This window comes from Engystomops pustulosus, chromosome 2, assembly GCF_040894005.1.
Source record: "Engystomops pustulosus chromosome 2, aEngPut4.maternal, whole genome shotgun sequence".
NCBI classification, from domain to species: Eukaryota; Metazoa; Chordata; class Amphibia; order Anura; family Leptodactylidae; genus Engystomops; species Engystomops pustulosus.
The window spans coordinates 223,363,994-223,382,428 of record NC_092412.1 but is presented as its reverse complement, the minus strand read 5'-3'; the positions used below and the strand labels follow the sequence as shown (position 1 = coordinate 223,382,428).

General features: G+C 41.9%; 1 protein-coding gene across 1 annotated transcript in view; it reads left to right on the top strand.

The window, feature by feature from the left end:
- The window catches only part of BLTP2 (bridge-like lipid transfer protein family member 2), a 43,604-nt gene that overhangs the window by 3,178 nt on the left and 21,991 nt on the right, over positions 1-18,435 (top strand). The window contains exons 2-15 of the mRNA XM_072138259.1: positions 3,219-3,351; positions 5,033-5,082; positions 6,430-6,577; positions 7,370-7,488; positions 7,783-7,843; positions 8,851-9,064; positions 9,369-9,477; positions 9,565-9,689; positions 10,828-10,895; positions 11,030-11,175; positions 13,281-13,399; positions 13,576-13,739; positions 16,220-16,505; positions 16,896-17,101. Of these exons, the coding sequence (XP_071994360.1) occupies positions 3,219-3,351; positions 5,033-5,082; positions 6,430-6,577; positions 7,370-7,488; positions 7,783-7,843; positions 8,851-9,064; positions 9,369-9,477; positions 9,565-9,689; positions 10,828-10,895; positions 11,030-11,175; positions 13,281-13,399; positions 13,576-13,739; positions 16,220-16,505; positions 16,896-17,101 (1,948 nt within the window). The remainder of the gene's footprint in view (positions 1-3,218; positions 3,352-5,032; positions 5,083-6,429; positions 6,578-7,369; positions 7,489-7,782; positions 7,844-8,850; positions 9,065-9,368; positions 9,478-9,564; positions 9,690-10,827; positions 10,896-11,029; positions 11,176-13,280; positions 13,400-13,575; positions 13,740-16,219; positions 16,506-16,895; positions 17,102-18,435) is intronic.

Sequence of the window (18,435 nt, the reverse complement as noted above, 5' to 3'; positions counted from 1 at the left end):
AGTGTTTTTTCCCCAATACATGTTAGGGGCAAAGCTGGCTGGTGCATGTTGGTTTGGAGGCACCAGTGCCCGGCACATTCTGGCAAGTATTGGCATCTGAAAAAAGGGCATTATTTGGCATATAATGTTATGGGGTACCTGCGGCTTGACCAGATTATTATTAAGGATACCGTTTACTGGCACAGTTTGTGGCACCAGCTGGTACAACTAGGTTTACCTATGCTTATGCTTCACTCCTCTTTGGAGCCCGGCAGAGAAGAGGAGGAGTCATTGCCGAAATGTACACAGAACTGATCTACGCTGCTTGAGACGTGCGGAGGAATCCTGCCGTAACATGTACTGCTGCCCGCGCTGTCTGTAGTGGGTGGCATAGAGGGGATGCCCATATACTGGCTGCATTGTATAGTAATCCCGCGTCGTGCCTGGGAGGCAGATCTATAGACTGGCAATCATTTATATAGGATTTGTAAATCTATTACCTGGTAGACTTTTACCTGGCTGTTATTTTAGATGTAATCTTGTGTCCCCTATAGCCCCCCTGTGCCTGGCACAATGCTGGGCTGTGTGCATCTTAATGACACAGGGCATTACCACGTTGGGAGAGATGACATCATGGTATTCGGGGTATTTTGAGGTTCTTGTTTTTATGACTGTTATTGTCATTCAGATTTCAGAATTTTGTCAGGACGTGGCATCATTTCTGTAATTTGGTCATAATAAATCCTGTCTGTGGGCAGATTATCAGACATAGGTGGGCATTTATTGTACGCCGAAGCTCCTGATGTATCCGGTGGGTGGCTATGCAGCATTTTTTTCTAATAGTCTGGAGGTGGTGGAAAGGGTAAAATAATCGCATGTACTAGCTATAAGTTAGCATTTATTTCAGGGCTTCTATGACAGTGTCCTGGCGCAGAACCCCTGATAAATACTCCCCCTTTTAGTATATTTCTTCGCTCATAAAAAGTTAGTCTCAAGGGGAACCATTTGAAATGTATTAAATTATAGGAATTGTCTCATCTTTTGTTTTCTGCACACAGTCCTTATCCTAGCAAGACATGATCTACATAATCCTGGGTATGTGAGAGCCTAACCCTATGCATTATTTTAGATTACCCAAGTAGTGATTTTAGACCTCCCCAGTAGTCTGAGCAGTCTCTCTCTCCGGCCGTAGCCTCGGCGGTCCCCCCCCCTGTCTCCGGCCGTAGCCTCGGCGGTCCCCCCCCCTGTCTCCGGCCGTAGCCTCGGCGGGTCCCCCCCCTGTCTCCGGCCGTAGCCTCGGCGGTCCCCCCCCCTGTCTCCGGCCGTAGCCTCGGCGGTCCCCCCCCCCTGTCTCCGGCCGTAGCCTCGGCGGTCCCCCCCCCTGTCTCCGGCCGTAGCCTCGGCGGTCCCCCCCCCTGTCTCCGGCCGTAGCCTCGGCGGTCCCCCCCCCCTGTCTCCGGCCGTAGCCTCGGCGGTCCCCCCCCCTGTCTCCGGCCGTAGCCTCGGCGGTCCCCCCCCCTGTCTCCGGCCGTAGCCTCGGCGGTCCCCCCCCCTGTCTCCGGCCGTAGCCTCGGCGGTCCCCCCCCCCCTGTCTCCGGCCGTAGCCTCGGCGGTCCCCCCCCCCTGTCTCCGGCCGTAGCCCAGTCCTATTTTTCTGATGCGTCACATTAGTACTTCTAGCATGTCCCCTCTCCAAGAGACTTCACAGTAAAAACTTGAAGGGAAATCTATCTTTTGCCTGCATTTATAACCTGGTGACTACTGTCCAACTTTGAGCTATGTTTACAGAGATCTACTTGTTTTATTCTATGGAACAGTAAACTAATCTATACAAGAAAAACAAACAAACTACAACAACAATTAAACAAAAATAGATAAATGAACAAACACTTTACTTCCATGTTTTATAAATGACACACAATTTTGACGCAAAATTGTGCTATAAATCAAATGATGAAGGCGCTAAATCAAGAATGATATATTATTATTTGGTAGTACATACTTGTACTGCACAGTATTGGGCTATGTGGCTCATACACACAGCGCTGGATTTATTATCCCGTAGCAGTAGTATAAGGCTCGCTGAGCTGTGATGACACTTGTATCTGACTCCATAGACACAACAGTATATGTGAGCAGTCATCGCACCTCCTCTTCTATCCGCCTGACACCCTGCAGCTACTTGTCATATACTTGTCACCTCATTACAACCACACATTCATCTCCTGTGAAGATGAGCCATTAACACTCACTAAATATACAGTTTTTTTTATTATCTGTTATATTTTACTAAAACATTCACTTCTTCATCTGTCCAATGCAATTTTTTTCTCTGGTGATAAATGTCCCATCCCCAAAGTCCTACAAATCGTACCCCCTACCCATCACACGACTGGGGATCAGACCCAGTTTAGAGCAGGAGTTCTGCGTTCCTCGTTGCCCCATTCAAGGAAATCTGCCGTTTGCTTTTATGTTTTATGAACCAAACATACCTTGAGAATGCTGTAGCTACACTGATGCACAAATATATCTTGTTTAATCACTAAATCAAGTGGTTTTGCTGAAAAAGCTACTATACAATTATGATCATGAGGCCCTGTTGCACCAGTGGCCGCCCCGGCGCTTCTCCTCACTCTAATAATGCACTGCTCCAGCCTTGTCCTGCCCAGCTTAAGCCATGAATGCGTCATCACTGTGTTGTCCCTGACAGGCAGAAGTAATCAATCACTGCACCATCTCCCAGCTGCTGTGTATGAGTCATCCAGCTCGGTTTGATTAGTCCTGTCTGGACAGTTCATCATCTCTGTTATGCTCAGAGACAGTCTGCACCCAAGGTCCTGAATTGTATAATATTTTTTTTTTTAGCAAAACCACTCGGTTCAGGGATTAAACAAGATATGTTTCTGCATCAATGTTGGTATGTATTGTTCACAATGTATAAAAACAAATGGTAGATTTCCTTTAAAGTCCGGGACTCTGCCCATGATTCCATATTCCAAATTTTATACATTATTATCTCCTTCAGGGTTTGGTTGAAGTGGTGGTTTATAAAACCCACATGCCGGTCATCAGAAATTGTGGATCCACTTCTATGAAAAGTGGCTTGTTACTAAATTTATTTAGTATGCAAATAATTTAGCATTTATGCGTAACAACAAAAGAGCTTGTGTTTATTGAAAGGGTCTGATACAGTGACTGCCTAAATAACACGCAGTTAACCCCTTGTGTCCCATCTGTAGATGGCTGCTTTATCGCCTGGCCAGTAGCTGGTGTCAGAGAAAACTTGGAGCAGAACTGAAAATCGGAAGTCTCGGATTCTTATGGTTCCAGAACATCAGTCTGAAGTTTGGGAAGCAACAACAGCAAACCCTGGTGAGAACATGCTGTGTATCCGGTGGTATACAGGAATTGTTCTTCCTAATCACATTTTCCATGCACTTGTAGAAGGTTAGGTAGATAAGGATATCACTCATGGACTTGATGTTTCCTCACATCCTGTACTTGTTCCTGTTCTTGTTGTGAATGGCTTTGTATACATCACTAGCTGATCTGAGCTCTGATGCTGGTGTAGACCCCAGGTATTAGTTATACTTGCTCTTAGGCTGTTCTCGGGTCCTGATCGGACTGTATATTGGCCATATGGAAAGATTGATACCTGTGCGGGCGCTTGGACTCCTAGGGACTCACATGGGACAAGTGACCCACAGGGCATCAGTGACTCACAAAACCATAGATGACTGTGATGCTAGGAGTCCCCACACAAGGTTCAGTCCATGAAATGCACCCAACAAAGAAATTCAATTGTATAGGATTAAGAAATCGAAATAAGGGGGTGGCCAATGGTAACCAATCAGATCTCGGCTTTCACTTTCCCACAGCTGTTTATAAAATTCCATGGGCAACTAGAACACCTTTGCCTCCGAAACTTGATGATAAATCTCCCCCAGGGTGTGTGCACCAGCTTAATATAACCCTTTTCACTTTTTCTTTGTGTCTGACAGATTTGCAAGCAGTACCATTGTTTGCATCCCTTTTTACAAGTATCCCCCCTAAGTTCCAAAGGAACATATATGGGAGGCGTATAGTAGCCGTATGAATGGCAACTAGCATACAGCCGCCATAGTAGTGCACTGGGCACGGGATGGTGACCACGTGTGTCCCGTGCCGTGCCGCAGCTGGATAAAAGATAGCGTGTGCTCTTTCTTTTGCCGGAAATATGTTGTGGCTACACACCTCCCTATGTGGAGGGGTGAGGAGCGATTCCCCCCTCCCCTTCACCAGCTGTCCGTTACTACATCCAGGTTCTAGCCCTGGCGTAGTTTACATGTGCATGAAAGTAACCTAAAGGAAGTTATTGACTTGGATTTTATACCCTCTGTCTGCATCAGGCCTGTTAGTGAGCAAATCTGACACATATCCCCCGCCCCCGGTGCACTTGCAGACTGATAAGACTATTCATAAAGATGATTATCTCTACACTGCTCCATAGGTTAGTGGCCACAAAGTTATGTTTCTGATTCTATTGAAGACAACATACTGAGATCTATCTTCTGTCTGGGAGGCTATAGACGTCCTTTAGCCCAATAAACCATTACAACTAACGTGTTTGACCTGAGTAGATCTTCCTAGAGTTATAGAGATTAGTTATTTGCAGAAGAGCTCACATTCTAGAAGGAACTTTGAAAAACACTGGTGCTGTATACGGATGAAAACTCAAGTGTCTGCTGGGCTTATCTGGTCAAATAAAGGGTCTTGTTAAATTTGGCGGCACGGTGGCTGAGTGGGTAGCACTTCTCCCTTGCATCGTTGGGGTCCTCGGTTCGAATTCCACCCAGGTCAACATCTGCAAAGAGATTGTATGTTCTCTCCGTGTTTGTGTGGCTTTCCTCCGGGTACTCCGGTTTCCTCCCACATTCCAAAACATACTGTTAGATTGTGAGCCACATGGGGACATACTGGACCAAATTGACATACCGTATTTCCTCCAGATACGTCATGTAGCATTCAGTATTTGGACTAGGAACGTGTGAATTCATTATTGTTTTCCTTACAGGAAATTGACAGTATCTGGATATCCAGCAAGCTGCTGAACCATGAGTTACCGTAAGTATAGTGTATGTTCACTGGCGTATTCCTGGATTTTGCTGCAACAAATCTTCAAAATCTGCTTGTTTTGCATACAATTTTGTCACAGATTTCCTGCAAACTGTATTTAAAAGGCTAATACATGCACTGAGCATCAACAGCATAAATTAAAGGGACTTGGGTACAAGCTTTTACCCCATTAAACAACTTGCCGCCTCAGGATAGGGATGAAATGATCTTTCTAGAATTCCCTGTAGTTTACCCATAAAAATTTACCTCCAACATCATATGCAAATGAGCAGAGAATAGTCATATTTTGCCTGAGATGAGTCAATGTAGAGGCTGCAGGGAAAGGTCTCTTCCGACACCTCTATTTTCAGTCCTATACAACCTAAAAAAAAGTGCTGATGATGTCATATTAAATAATCTCATCTTTCAAATTTGCATCAAACTTGTGGTTCTGTGTCATACAGACAGATAAAAACACTGAAAACAAGAGCTGCAGATTTAGGCCTTTTATGTATCTTCCTGTATCTCCAGTTCTGCAAATCACTTTAATAGAACACCAAAAGCTTGTTTCTAGTTACTATAGAACTGCCGATAGGGGCGTCTGAAATGATATTCTTTCTGCAGCCTCTTAACTTGATGCATCTTAAAGGAAACCTACCACTTCTGATGGTAGGTAATAGATGTAAACACCGGGCACCAGCTCAGGGTGAGCTGGTGCCGGAGCTTACCTTAGCTAGTGTTTTAAACCGCTATATCGCGGTTTAAACACATTTTGATTTACATCTCCGAGGTAGCTTTGGCGCTGCGCGCGGCCGTGCGCACGTGACGCCTCCGGCACTTCCCATGGAGGCGCGCGCAGCGCCGAAGCTACCTCGGGGCTGTAAATCAAAATGTAGCTAAGGTAAGCTCCGGCACTAGCTCACCCTGAGCTGGTGCCCGGTGTTTACATCTAATACCTACCATCAGAAGTGGTAGGTTTCCTTTAAAGCTTATGACTTGTCTCACATCATTTTCAGATGACTTTGGAGGGGATTTTTTTTTTTTTTTTTAGCTAAACGCATAAAGGAGGGAATTCTAGAATGGACATTTCATACCCTACATGAAGGGGACTAGTAATAGTAGTAACATCTGGTGAGAGTGTCCCTTTAAAGTCTTCATTTGCAAAATTCACATCCCAGGTCAGATTTTTAACCCTATAATGTGAATGAGGTTTGCTGGTATTACTGGTCTTTTCAACCCATGAACCATGAAATATTATGGATGTATATAGTGTTTCAACATTTTAGAACTATGTGTATTACAGCAATTAAGCAAGTGCTCTGATATTAACATCGTTTTTATTTCATTTACTTCCAGCCACTACTTTGCTCTGTGTTTCGGAGAAGTTCGCATCCGTACCGACCTGCAAGGGTTATCTAAACCACAGCCGCAGGTTCCTGAGGCTACATCTGAAGGTGTTAAGAAGACGACCATTAACCTGTCCATACTCAAAGTCTTGTCTCAAGTACGTGGCTTCTGTTCTACAACCAGTTCAGCCATTCTGATACTTTTAGCTTCTGTCTTGTTCTATCTTGTATCTTTTCTGCTGAATATGTGATTATATATACAGGATATAGGCCTGAATGTAGTGGGTCCAACAACCCGACCCTGGTGCAGGGCCTGAAGGGGAGAACATGACCCATTTTATTGTATTCCTAGAGCCTTGCTAGAACCTATAGTTATTCTCTTCAGGTCCTGCACAAGGTATAAAGCATGTACCTAGGTACTATTTTACTGAAGATAGGGGTGTATGAAGTGCTGCTCCCCCTCGGCCTCTTCTCTGCTCATTTTCACATGGTTTTGGAGAAAATTTTGATAGGTAAACAGATGAGATTTCACATAATAGAGGAAATTCTAGAAAGGGCATTTCATACCCTGCCTGAGTTGTAGTTTAATAGGGTAATATCTGGGGATAGGTTCTCCTTAATGCATCATACATTATTCTTGGATGCTAATATATTGTCCGGCCGATACACCTCGCTTCATATAAATGTAGCAAGGGTTGCCATAGCACCCAATAGAGGATTGTGGCCGCCAGGTTCCCTTTTATATGATCCCTAATTGAACTTTATTGTCAGTCAATGAAAATTGGGCTGAAATTGCTTCCAACAATAAGTACCAAACACTGCAGTTATTGTTGTGCAGTAGTAGTGGTACAGGGGCTTCTATCATCTGGACCACCACATGGCCAGGGTTCATACTTCTGCAGATTCATATTCCTGTTGTGTGAAGTAATCCACCATGGTTTGTTTTGCAGCTGATATCTGTACACTTGGACTCTGTAAACATCATGGTTCTCAATGTGGCCGTTTCCGAATCTCTGTGGCACATGACCTTAACAAAGACGTCCATTGTACTGGACAGCGATGGAAAAAGGTAACCATTCAGTTTCTTCTGTAGGAGGTCTACAGTGCAAGCAATGGAAATATAGGCGAGGACTGATGCTATTGCATAGTTTAATGTAGTTGATATAAAAATGTTCAAAATATCTCTATACACTTACATATCTGCACTTTATATGTTATCTAACCACTCTATACTGCAGTCATGTTAGATTTATTGGATGTAACAAAGGTACATTGGCCTTGTGATTGGCTATACACATTTGCAAGCATGTAAAGGTGGGTGGGGGTAATTAAAATTATTATAACTTTTTTTTTTTTTTTGTAGGATGGACTGCACACTTAGCCTCAACCAGATGACTAGCAAATTACTCAAGAGCAGCACACAGGTGAGTGTAATACAAAGCAGATTGTCTACAAAAAACATATATGAACATATATAAAGCTAACAATCATTAAAGTCGTTGTCCCAAGTATTCAAGTTATCCTTTATCCACAGAATAGGGGGAACCAACTTGACCCCCAGCTCTCCAGAGAATGGGAATCCTATTCTTACTGATGGGTGGAGCGTCAGGACAAGACTGTCCTTCTGTTCCATTGATGATCTATGGAAGCAGTCAGAGATTGCAAAAAGCAATGTTTGGCTAATTCCACCACTCCCATAGCGTACAATGGCGTGGCAGAGAACATTCCTGAGAGTGGGACTCTTGTTCTTTGGAGAGCTTGGGGTTGCAACAATCGGAGCCTCACAGATCATTTTGTTATCCCCCAGGGGTGTAATTACAGTGACGGCAGCCATAGCAGCTGCTATGGGGCTTGCAGTGTCAGGGAGCCCCAGCATCTGACCTGACACACTCAAGACTGAAGGATGTGCACCATTATATACATATTATGCCACATATTTACAGCATAGTGTGTATATAACAGTGCACATCTTCCACTGTACACGGCATGAATCGGCAGCACAGATGAGAAATGTCAGGGAAGAGGGAGGGGACAGCTGAACGGCAGGACTCATCTCTAAATTTTCCCCAGCAGCTACTGGGATAGATCTGTGTATAAATGTATCGGTGCACAAGAATATGTATCAATGTAAGATTGTATAAATGTGTGACGATTATGTATATTTCCCAAGGGGTTAGGGGGCCCCATTCAGAAGCCTGCTATGAGACCCTGCACTCCTAGTAATGCCCTGTTATCCCCTATCCTTGGGACAAACCCTTTAATAGTGGATGGATCAAAGAGGAATAAGTTTCATAGCAGGGGACCTTCTTTTTGTGTAGACAAGGGATGTCTGCATGACATTTGTATAGATGTTGTCATTTTTTTTCTTATAATATTTAAATGTAAAATCCTCATATCTCATCTGGCGACTATTTTCCTCCCCTGATTGCAGGGCGAGGCCTGTCTGGCGGAGCTCTCCCTTGCTCTTACTCTGGAGTGCTGCATCAATGAGAAGAGCCTCCAGGCCGTCGCTCTGAGGGTGCGGAGTCTACATGCGGAGATGCACGAGAGTCTCTTCCACAGTGACCTTCTGCAGAAAAGACTGATATCAGCAGTGAAGGCCAACGCTGAAGACAGCAGCGATACTGAAGAACAAGCAAACACAGGTTGGCACCAAGGGCATCACGAGATAAAACCTTTCCATCTCATATGAAAACCACTATCAGTATTTTATAAAGAATGAATGCTTCAAAAAGACCTCGATGATCTCCACAGGGGCCACCGTTTCACATTGGTATAAAGTGTTTCACAATCGAAATTCTTCCACAAAATAATACAGTCCCCATAGCACTATATGGATCCATCCTGTACTTCTGTGTATCACCAATGTGAACATTTTTGGAGAGTGAATTTAATGGCATGTTATGGACCATCTCATGGTCATTTCTTTATTCTTCACTTACTTTACAGAAGACATCACAACTCCTAAGTGGTTGCAGCTTGTGGAGCACTTACCTTGCAAGCTAGACATGGGGTTTGAAAGCAGCACTGTAGTCCTGTCTATGAACAGTCAGCAAAGGTAATTCCTGCCTGCGATCATGGTAGGAGCAATACTAATACATTCAGTTCAGGTTAATGTGGTAGTTTCTTATTTTATTCATTTAAGGCACTTAAACTGGACTCTGAAACTGTTAAAGTTTTCTTATAACCGAGAGGAGGATCAGCTGCCCATGCGAAAGTTCATAGGCACCTCTGAACTGGCACAGATGAGCTCTGAACTCCTGATAGAAGGTATGTCTTCATAGCTAAAGAATTGAATGAAGCCTTGTAGGTAAACTGGTATATCACATAGATACCAACTATCTACAGGGACCCCACTGGTGAATGGAGGTCACTTTCTCATTAAAAAAGGAAATCTGCCATCAAAATCCGTCATGATAAACCAGGGACACTTACTTATTTAGATCCAGGCACGGTGACTGTGGAAATCTTCTTATATTTGATATCCGTGGCCCCAGATCTTCTAACTCAACCCTCCATGCTGTTACATTTTTCAAGGAGCACTTCTCCCTCCCTCTGTGTTCTGCAACTTCCTCTGCTGCAGTGAGATAACATAAGCTATAAGGTGGGAGATCCAAACACGGGGACTGTGGTTAATCTTCTTATGTTTTATCCTTCTTATGAGCCAAAGCCCCCCTGTGCTGTAGGTTCACAAGCTGGTACACTGACTCTCCCTCCCTCTGTTTCCTGTTATCTCCTCTCTCATTGTAACAGCCTGTTAAGCTGCAGCACAAAGTGGCTCTGATTTCAGTAGGAAGGAGGCCATATAAGAAGGTTACCACAGTCACGATGACTGGATCTATCAGTAAGTGTCCCTGAGTTTCATTTTGATGTATGTAGAATAGGTATATGTCCTCCTACACAATTCAACAGTATGGAAAATTACTGAGAACAGTGCTCTGGTATCTGCAGCACTCCTATTCACTGTCTATGGAAGTGCTGGAGATATCTGAGCGCTGTGCTCTGCAATTTCCCTTTCTCTCATACTGTTTAATGTAGCAGCAATATGCATAGTTTGTCCTGTTTTTCTAGCCATTAGTGAGAACAGGACCCATGTTTTCTGGATTGCTCTGGAGTCCCATTCGTGTGATCGGTAGGTTTCCCAGCAGTCAGACCCTCACTGATCAGCTTATTATGATAACTTGCAAGTTGGTACAACCCCTTTAAGTATTCATGCACATGTGTTCTACTTCTCCTCTATGTGAAGAATCGGCCCTTATGTGGTCAGTTTTTATTTTTTTTCACTGGCTCATCCAATTGTGTCAGTGAAATGGGCCTGTATGTCCAATCTGTTAGCAAAATGTTATGTATGTATATTATATATGTTGGGTACAGAAGATAATATGTTGTCTCTGGCTTTTTTATTCAGATGGGTTGTTACTGTCACAGAGCCGACAAAGAATCCTGTGCCTAAATCATTTGAAGGCTGGTGTTCAGGTGAGGGACTGGACTCGGTGAATGTTCAGATGTCTGGCTATTGGGTATTGAGGACGTCTGCCGCCCTCTATGCTGAGAACAAGGTCTATGTTACTTGTTGTTCTATAAATCCTTTTTTTTCCCTCTCTTATTAGGTCACCTCTATAGATATCCAGAGTAACGTGGCCCTGAATACTTGCATCATTCACTACCGCCACCAGGAGTTCTCTCATTGGTTCAGCTTGCTGGCGCTGGATCGCCAAATACCGAGGGTCCCTGAAGCCTCAACCAAAAATAATCGGTGGGTTCAAAATAAATTGGCATGTTTATCGCATTATTCTGTGGCTTTCTATATTTTATTGTGGTTCTCGTGTGGTTTCATTATCAGGTTCTTATTTCATATCCTTCTTTCATTGAATGTGTTGAATATTTAAATGTTGACCTCGTATAATACAGGCAGTCCCCGGGTTACATACAAGATAGGGTCTGTAGATTTGTTCTTAAGTTGAATTTGTATGTAAGTCAGAACTGTATATTTTATCATTGTAATCCCAGCCAGAACTTTTTTGGTCTCTGTGACAATTGGATTTTAAAAATGTTGGGTTCTCATAAGAATCAGGAGTAACACTAAAGATTCATTAGAGAAACCTTTGATAACTGTTACAGCTGATTATTGCAGCCTAGGACTAAAGTAGAATAAATTACTAATATCCAGAGGTCCGTTTGTAAATAGGGGTCGTATGTAAATCGAGTGTTCTTAAGTAGGGGACCGCCTGTAATCCAAAACCATTAGAAAATATGTGATTTAGGCTCTTTGTATTTTTTTGTCATATGCTAGACAATACCAGCACCTGATGTACCTCTTGGACATGCGGTAGGGTCACTTTTAATTCACCATGGTGTAATTTGTTACCATCCCAAAAAGTTTCCCTCCCAACGTGGAACATAGCCTTAGTTGTTTTAGGCAGTGTGCATGGTGGCGTTTGCATCACATTTTTAAATGCAATACAACAGCTGAGTAGAGGAGATTTGCCTACTTACATTGTGTCTACATTTTGCTTTTACAAAACATGAATGTTAGTGTTAACATGTTTGTTAACATCACGTTAACATTGTGTTTTGTAAATGCAGATGTTAACAGCAATGTAAACAGCTCCGGCTAAGTCACAGAGTTCATTAGAGATGCATCTCAAAGCACCTTGTCTTATAATTTATTTAATGAATAAATTAATAAACTAATAAATTGATAGACTAATTAGCATATTTCTTTATAACTGATCGTAGATACAACTTTAAAATGGTGTATCATACATTAAAAAAAAAAAAACATTTGGTAATTAAAGGGGTTGTCCAGATAATGTTTGTGTAGTGAAAAGTTATAAAATTTCCTAATATACTTTGCGTATCAATTCCTCAATAGATCTCTGCTTGCTGTCATTGTGTAGAAATCTTCTATGTTTACTTCCTTTTGATAAAAATCTCTCCATGGAGCACAGCTTGTTAGTATAGCGTAGAGAGTCAAGAGTAATATGAGCACAAGTCGTGCACCTGTGTGACATCACATGATCAGGGAGACATGTCTATCCGCCGGAAGTAAACAATGAAGCTTCCTATATAGCAAGCAGAGATCTAGAAAACTAGTGGAATTAATATATAAGGTATATTATATATATATATATAAAAATTGTGTAACTTTTCAATATACAAACAATATCAAATGCAGAAAAAATGTACAACCCCTTTAAGCATTACCATTTTCAAACAGACATAAAAAGGTTTTCCCATCAAGACTATTTATGACAATACCACAGGAAATGTCACAAATTTAATGAGGAGTGGCTGCTGATGAGAAGTACAAACTCTGTTTAGTCCACCTGCAAGAAGGGGGTCAGTGCACTATGGTTCTGGGGTTCTGGGATAGGTGCAGGTCCTAGAAGTAGGATCCACTTTTATTTATTTATATTATACTCTGGATATGTCATAAATAGTAACTTTTTTTAAACTTTTATTTTTTTGCAATTCTTTATTTAACATTTTCACAATTTACAGAAAGTAAAAACCACAGAAAAAAACAAATGTTCAATGCACAATAATATTTTTATTTTTGGCTCAGTAGAGTTAGCTTTATTCTAAAAAAGATGGGAACAAATTCCTGTGTCAAATCAACTGTACAGAAGTTTTTACCTAACTTTTCTAATATACTGTAGTTGGAGATTCAGTGGAATTGTACCGGACTCCAAATAAAGTGATAACGTTTTTAGCATTTTATATGTTTGTTTGACATGTGATTTATTTCTCTGTTTGGTAAAAGCAGAATTAATTGGTTGGTAAAAATGTATGTTCAGGCTTTATATAATAATAATAATTTTAGCTATATAATCTGTTGACTGTCTTATTGTATTTTAGACCACTCCCTGTGATATTAGCTCCAATAGTGTTTAATTCCAGCATCTCCAATGTCAATGTGTCTGTCCAGCTTGATGAATCGCAGCCCTTTGCTGTTGGATTTTCATCCGTTTCACTAGGTACGTAATTTTTTCATTTGTGGCACTTTGCCATCTGTAGTCTTAGTAGACACTTTTCTGGATTGCTTGTGAATGATTATAGTAGAAATGGTTGATACTGGGAGTTGTAGTGCAAGAAAAATACAGTTATGCTTAATGTGAAAAGAATTTTTACCAAGTCCTGATTTCTCCTGCAGAGTTCAAGCACCTGCGCACACAGAATCTCCACCAGAGGGTGCTACTCTCTGTAAGTAATCTCTGCTGGAGAGTGGGTAAAGATTCTCACATCCAACAAGCCCTGCATCCAGCAAGCACCCACGTGTGGGGCGAGGCTTTTGTGCTTGATGCCTTTAGTTTACAGGTAAGGAGATTGGCCTACTTGAATTTAGAAATAATGGGGGAGATTTAACAGAAATGTCTGAAATGTCTGTTCTAGTTGCCCATAGCAACAAATCAGAGCTCAGCTTTCATTTTATAAACAGCTGTGTGAAAATTAAAGCTGAGCTCTGATTGGTTGCCATGGGCAACTAGAACAGTACTCCTCTTGAACACTTCTGATAAATCTCCTCAATCTCTATCAATATGTAACTGATGGTGTTCTGCTCATTTTATATTCATTGATGTTGATTCAGCTTTGTTTGGTCACCTTTACAAGCACCCTTTGTCCTTCGTCTTTGTACGATGGGCAGTGCAGGTCCTAATGCTGCAGTGACGTGTTTTGGTGTCGCTGTAATTTCTTTAGCTCCTACGCTAAACGGGTCTATACACCAGGCGGTCACATGATCACCAAGTGTAAAAGAGTTAAGCAGAATTGCTGACCTAGTACAGCTGCGCCCAAGACCTCTGCATCCACAGGTCGTCATTTCCCCCTTTATCCAGGGCTCATAAAGATGCCCCAGGTATAGTTGAAAGTCTGTAAAAAAAAAAAATAAATGAATAAATAAAAGTGAAAATGTCCTCCAGAGGTCTATTATGTGGAAAGTACAAAAAATTACTCCTAGCAAAACTAAGTAAAATTGTGAATTAAAGGGGTTAAAAAAGATCTTTATTGTGTAAACATCACTAGGGGATTATAATTTGAGAACTTTCTTTTAAGGACAAACCCCTTCCCGACGGATCCCGATGCATGGAGAGGGCCGAGCCCTCTCCATAGCCGGTAAGTCTTTGCTGTATGTTGCAGCAAAGACTTATCGGTAACACCGATCGCAGGTGTTTTCCTGCCGATCGCCGCCAGCAATGCTGCCAGCAGCTTCAAAAAGATGGCGGCGCATGGGCTCCGCTATCTTGCCGCCGATCGTCGCTCCCTGCGACGCCATCGGGGAGCGGTGATCCGTCGCCATAACAGCCTCGGTTGTTCATTGTAATGAATGAGGAGGAAAATCCCCATATGCTGTCATACTGTAGTATAGCAGTATATGATCGATCAGACAACCTAGGGTTAAAGTACCCTAGGGAGTCTGAAAAATAGTAAAAGTGAAAATAAAAAAACAGTTTAAAACAAATTATAGTAAAAAAACCCCCTAAAAATTCAAATCACCCCCCCCCCCCTTTCCATAGAACTGATATAAATATTAATAAGCAGTAAAAATCATAAACCCATTAGGTATCGACGCGTCCGAAAATGCCTGATCTATCAAAATATAATAACTGTTTTTCACTATGTTTTACCCCGTAACAGAAAGTCGAAAATGGCACTTTTTTTTCCATTTTTGAAAAAAATTAAAAAATCTATAAAAAGTGATCAAAAGATCGCACGGTCCTAAACATTATAGCAATGAATTTGAAAATGAATTTTTTTCCTGCTTCCCAGTACACAGCATGGAATATTAAATACCGTCACTATGAAGTGCAATTTGTTACGCAAAAAATAAGCCATCACACAGCTCTTTATGTGAAAAAATAAAAAAGTTTTAGATTTTTGAAGGTGGGGAGTGAAAAATGGAAGTGAAAAAACTAAAAACGGCTGCGGCGTTAAGGGGATAAGGACGCAGGGTTTTTTTCCGCTTATTGCCATCTTCTGACGCTAATAACTATTATTGAGTATATTGAGCTGTGTTAGGTGTCATTTCTTTTGCGAAATGAGCGGACGTTTTCATTGCTATCACTTTGATGACTGTGCAACATTTTGATCACTTTTTATTACATTTTACATGTCATGTAAAATGGTGTAAAAGTCGCGATTCGGATGTTTGGGCTCCATTTTCCATTATGGATGTCACCGCCGTCATTAACCGTTTTTATATTTTGAGACATCGGGCATTTTGGGACGTGGCGATACAGGCGTCTTTGCCAGAGGCATACAAGAGGTTAACACCCGCGATCGGTGCAAGCACCGACCGTGGGTGTTAACGATAGGTCTTTGGTGCAGCACTTGTGTCCTCTTCATACACCCTTCATACCTCTGCAGCAGATATATCTGTCAGAAAAAGTTGGCAGTCCCCCATACACTACAGATGTCCATGGGGGGGGGGGAGGGGACATATCCTTTTAAATTGAATTAGTCCAATCCTTTTGTTTTTAGAGGAAATTAGCGAGAAATTAAACTTTGTCCATCAGCATTAGGTGCAGTCCTACTCCTTCAGCCGTAATAGTCATCCTGTTTCGAGCAGGGAATCTGCTGCAAAATCTTGCTTGGGATGAGATTAGTAGCAGACCATTTTGGTATACGTGGCCCCTTTTATATAAGGTGTAGCTCAAGATCGGTTTAAGAGGTTAAGAAAATTAGCAGTATTGATTATACAAGCCATGAACATGCCTACAGGCAAATTATGTCATGCCTGTACCTTCAAAAGTACCTTTTAGTGAACATTCATAATAAAACAGATTATTCTTTGTTTCCAGGGCAGCTATAACCAGTCACTGGGTGTAGGGATCATGCAGGCTGACACACTCTTTATAGAGTCCACTGTGCAAGGACTGCAGGTCGAGTTTTCGGATACATGTGCAGAATGTCTCTCGCGTGTACTGAGCCTGATGCCCGTAGCCTCTAAACATCCGGTGCCAGCCACCCAAAACCCGCTTTCTCCTGTATCCCCGAGTGGGGAACTTGGCAGCAAATTGGCGCTGCTCTGGAAAGTAGATGCCCGGGTGGAAGATGTGAACTTGTTTACCCTCTCCACTCTAGTGGGTAAGTTTTTTTTGTTGTTGTTGTTGTACACACTTTACCACAGGATGAAAGCTTGTAAACTAAGCATACTGGTGTGTGGCCCCTCTGGCATGATCTCCTCTTCTTTTAACGTCTTATACCCTAGCTTTTACAAAACAAAAGTTTTTTTAAGCTTTTAGGCTCATTTGCATAATTTTTAAGGCCTTTTTTTTCCTTAAAAACAAGCCAATAAGAAGCTTTAAAAGAGTGGATCCCGCTACACAGGGCACACAGCAATATGTCAGTGTGCTTGTTTTATAATCCTTCATCCTGGTGGTACATTTTTCTTTAACTTTTTAGATATTATTATCCAGAATTCTACACTTTAAGAAGAAGTTTGTGATTAGATGATGAATTTTGCCATGTTTTCAGGTGCGGCGCAGGTGAGGATAGACCTACTTACTATTGTAGGAAGTGCAGAAAGTTGCAGTCTGAGCCTGCAAGGAGTCGCCACATCCTTGTTGAAGTCCATCACTGAGAAAATGGAACCATGTTTTAAAGCTCTGGAGCAGAATGACCCGTTACTGTACTTCTCCATGTTGTCCATGTCTTACTATACCACTATCCAGGCTTTAGAGGTAGGATTCATGCTTGTTCCTGTGTTGGCACTTAGATCTATAAACATTGATGGAATAAGAAGTTATGTAGCTTCCTAATAATGTTATACCTGTCTGAATTAATGCCTGATGTCTGATTGTTAGAGAATCAGACAACCGTCGCCCTCTGCCCTCAGGACATCCAAGATCAGCAAAACCTATAAACCATCATGGACCTTCTGTGCTTCATGGACCTCAGTGAAGCACAGAACAAACCCGTCCTGTGCTCCATTGATTTCTGTAAGAGTTCCAGAAACTCTTTTAAAAAGATTGGAAGGAACGTGAAGGAATAAGACATCATCCTTATGGATCCTTCTCTCACTATGGATTCAAAATAACTGCATGAAAAATTGCATGAATGTTTCAAGCCCATTGTTTGTGTTTGAACAATGTTAATAATCCTTAATGTGGGGTTTACAAAACACAAATGTGAATGCACTGTTAACATATTTGTTAACATTCATGTCTACAAAATGCAATGTTAACAGCAATGTAAATATGCATATCTCCTCAGCTGATGTAGTGCTACGAAAATACACCTCTCCCGCTCATTCAGGAGGGAGGAGGGGTCCTCAGGCGACATGTGCCACTGTATAAGCATAAAGTGGGATACGTCTTTGCCATACATTGTAAGGACATGTTGGAATCCCCCCTGACTTGTTTTTGCACAGCTTACTCTTTAAGGACTATGGTTTTTTTTCCAAGATAATATCATCCATTCTTAGGGTGCCAATAACATATTGTTTTTTTTTTTTTTTTAAGGATTTTGCTATTTTTAATGAAAGTAAATAAACCCCACCCCCAACAAGTTTAGACTTCTTACAATAAAAAACACTTAGTCGATATTTTGTGTAATAAGAAGTCATACAATTTTCCAATATACTTTCTGTATCAATTCCTCACTGTTTTCTAGATCTCCGTTTGCTGTCCTTCTATAGAAAGCTTCATGGTTTGCTACCTATGGATAAACATGGTCATGTCATGTGATGTCACACAGGTGCACGGCTCGTTATAACACAATGTTCTTATTACTCTCTGTGATATAAGGAGATGTGCACTTATGAGACATCACATGACCAGGGACCATTTTTTATCCACAGCCAGTAAACAATGAAGCTTCCTATAGAACAGTGATGGCTAACCTATGGCACTGGTGCCAGAGGTGGCACTCAGAGCCCTTTATGTGGGCACTCAGGCCATCACCAGAGATGACTCCAGGTATCTTCCTGCAGTCCCAGACAGCCCAGGACTTGCTGTGCACAGAGCTATATTAAAGTGACAGCTGTACCTGGGACTATTTTCTGCTTTATTGGTGT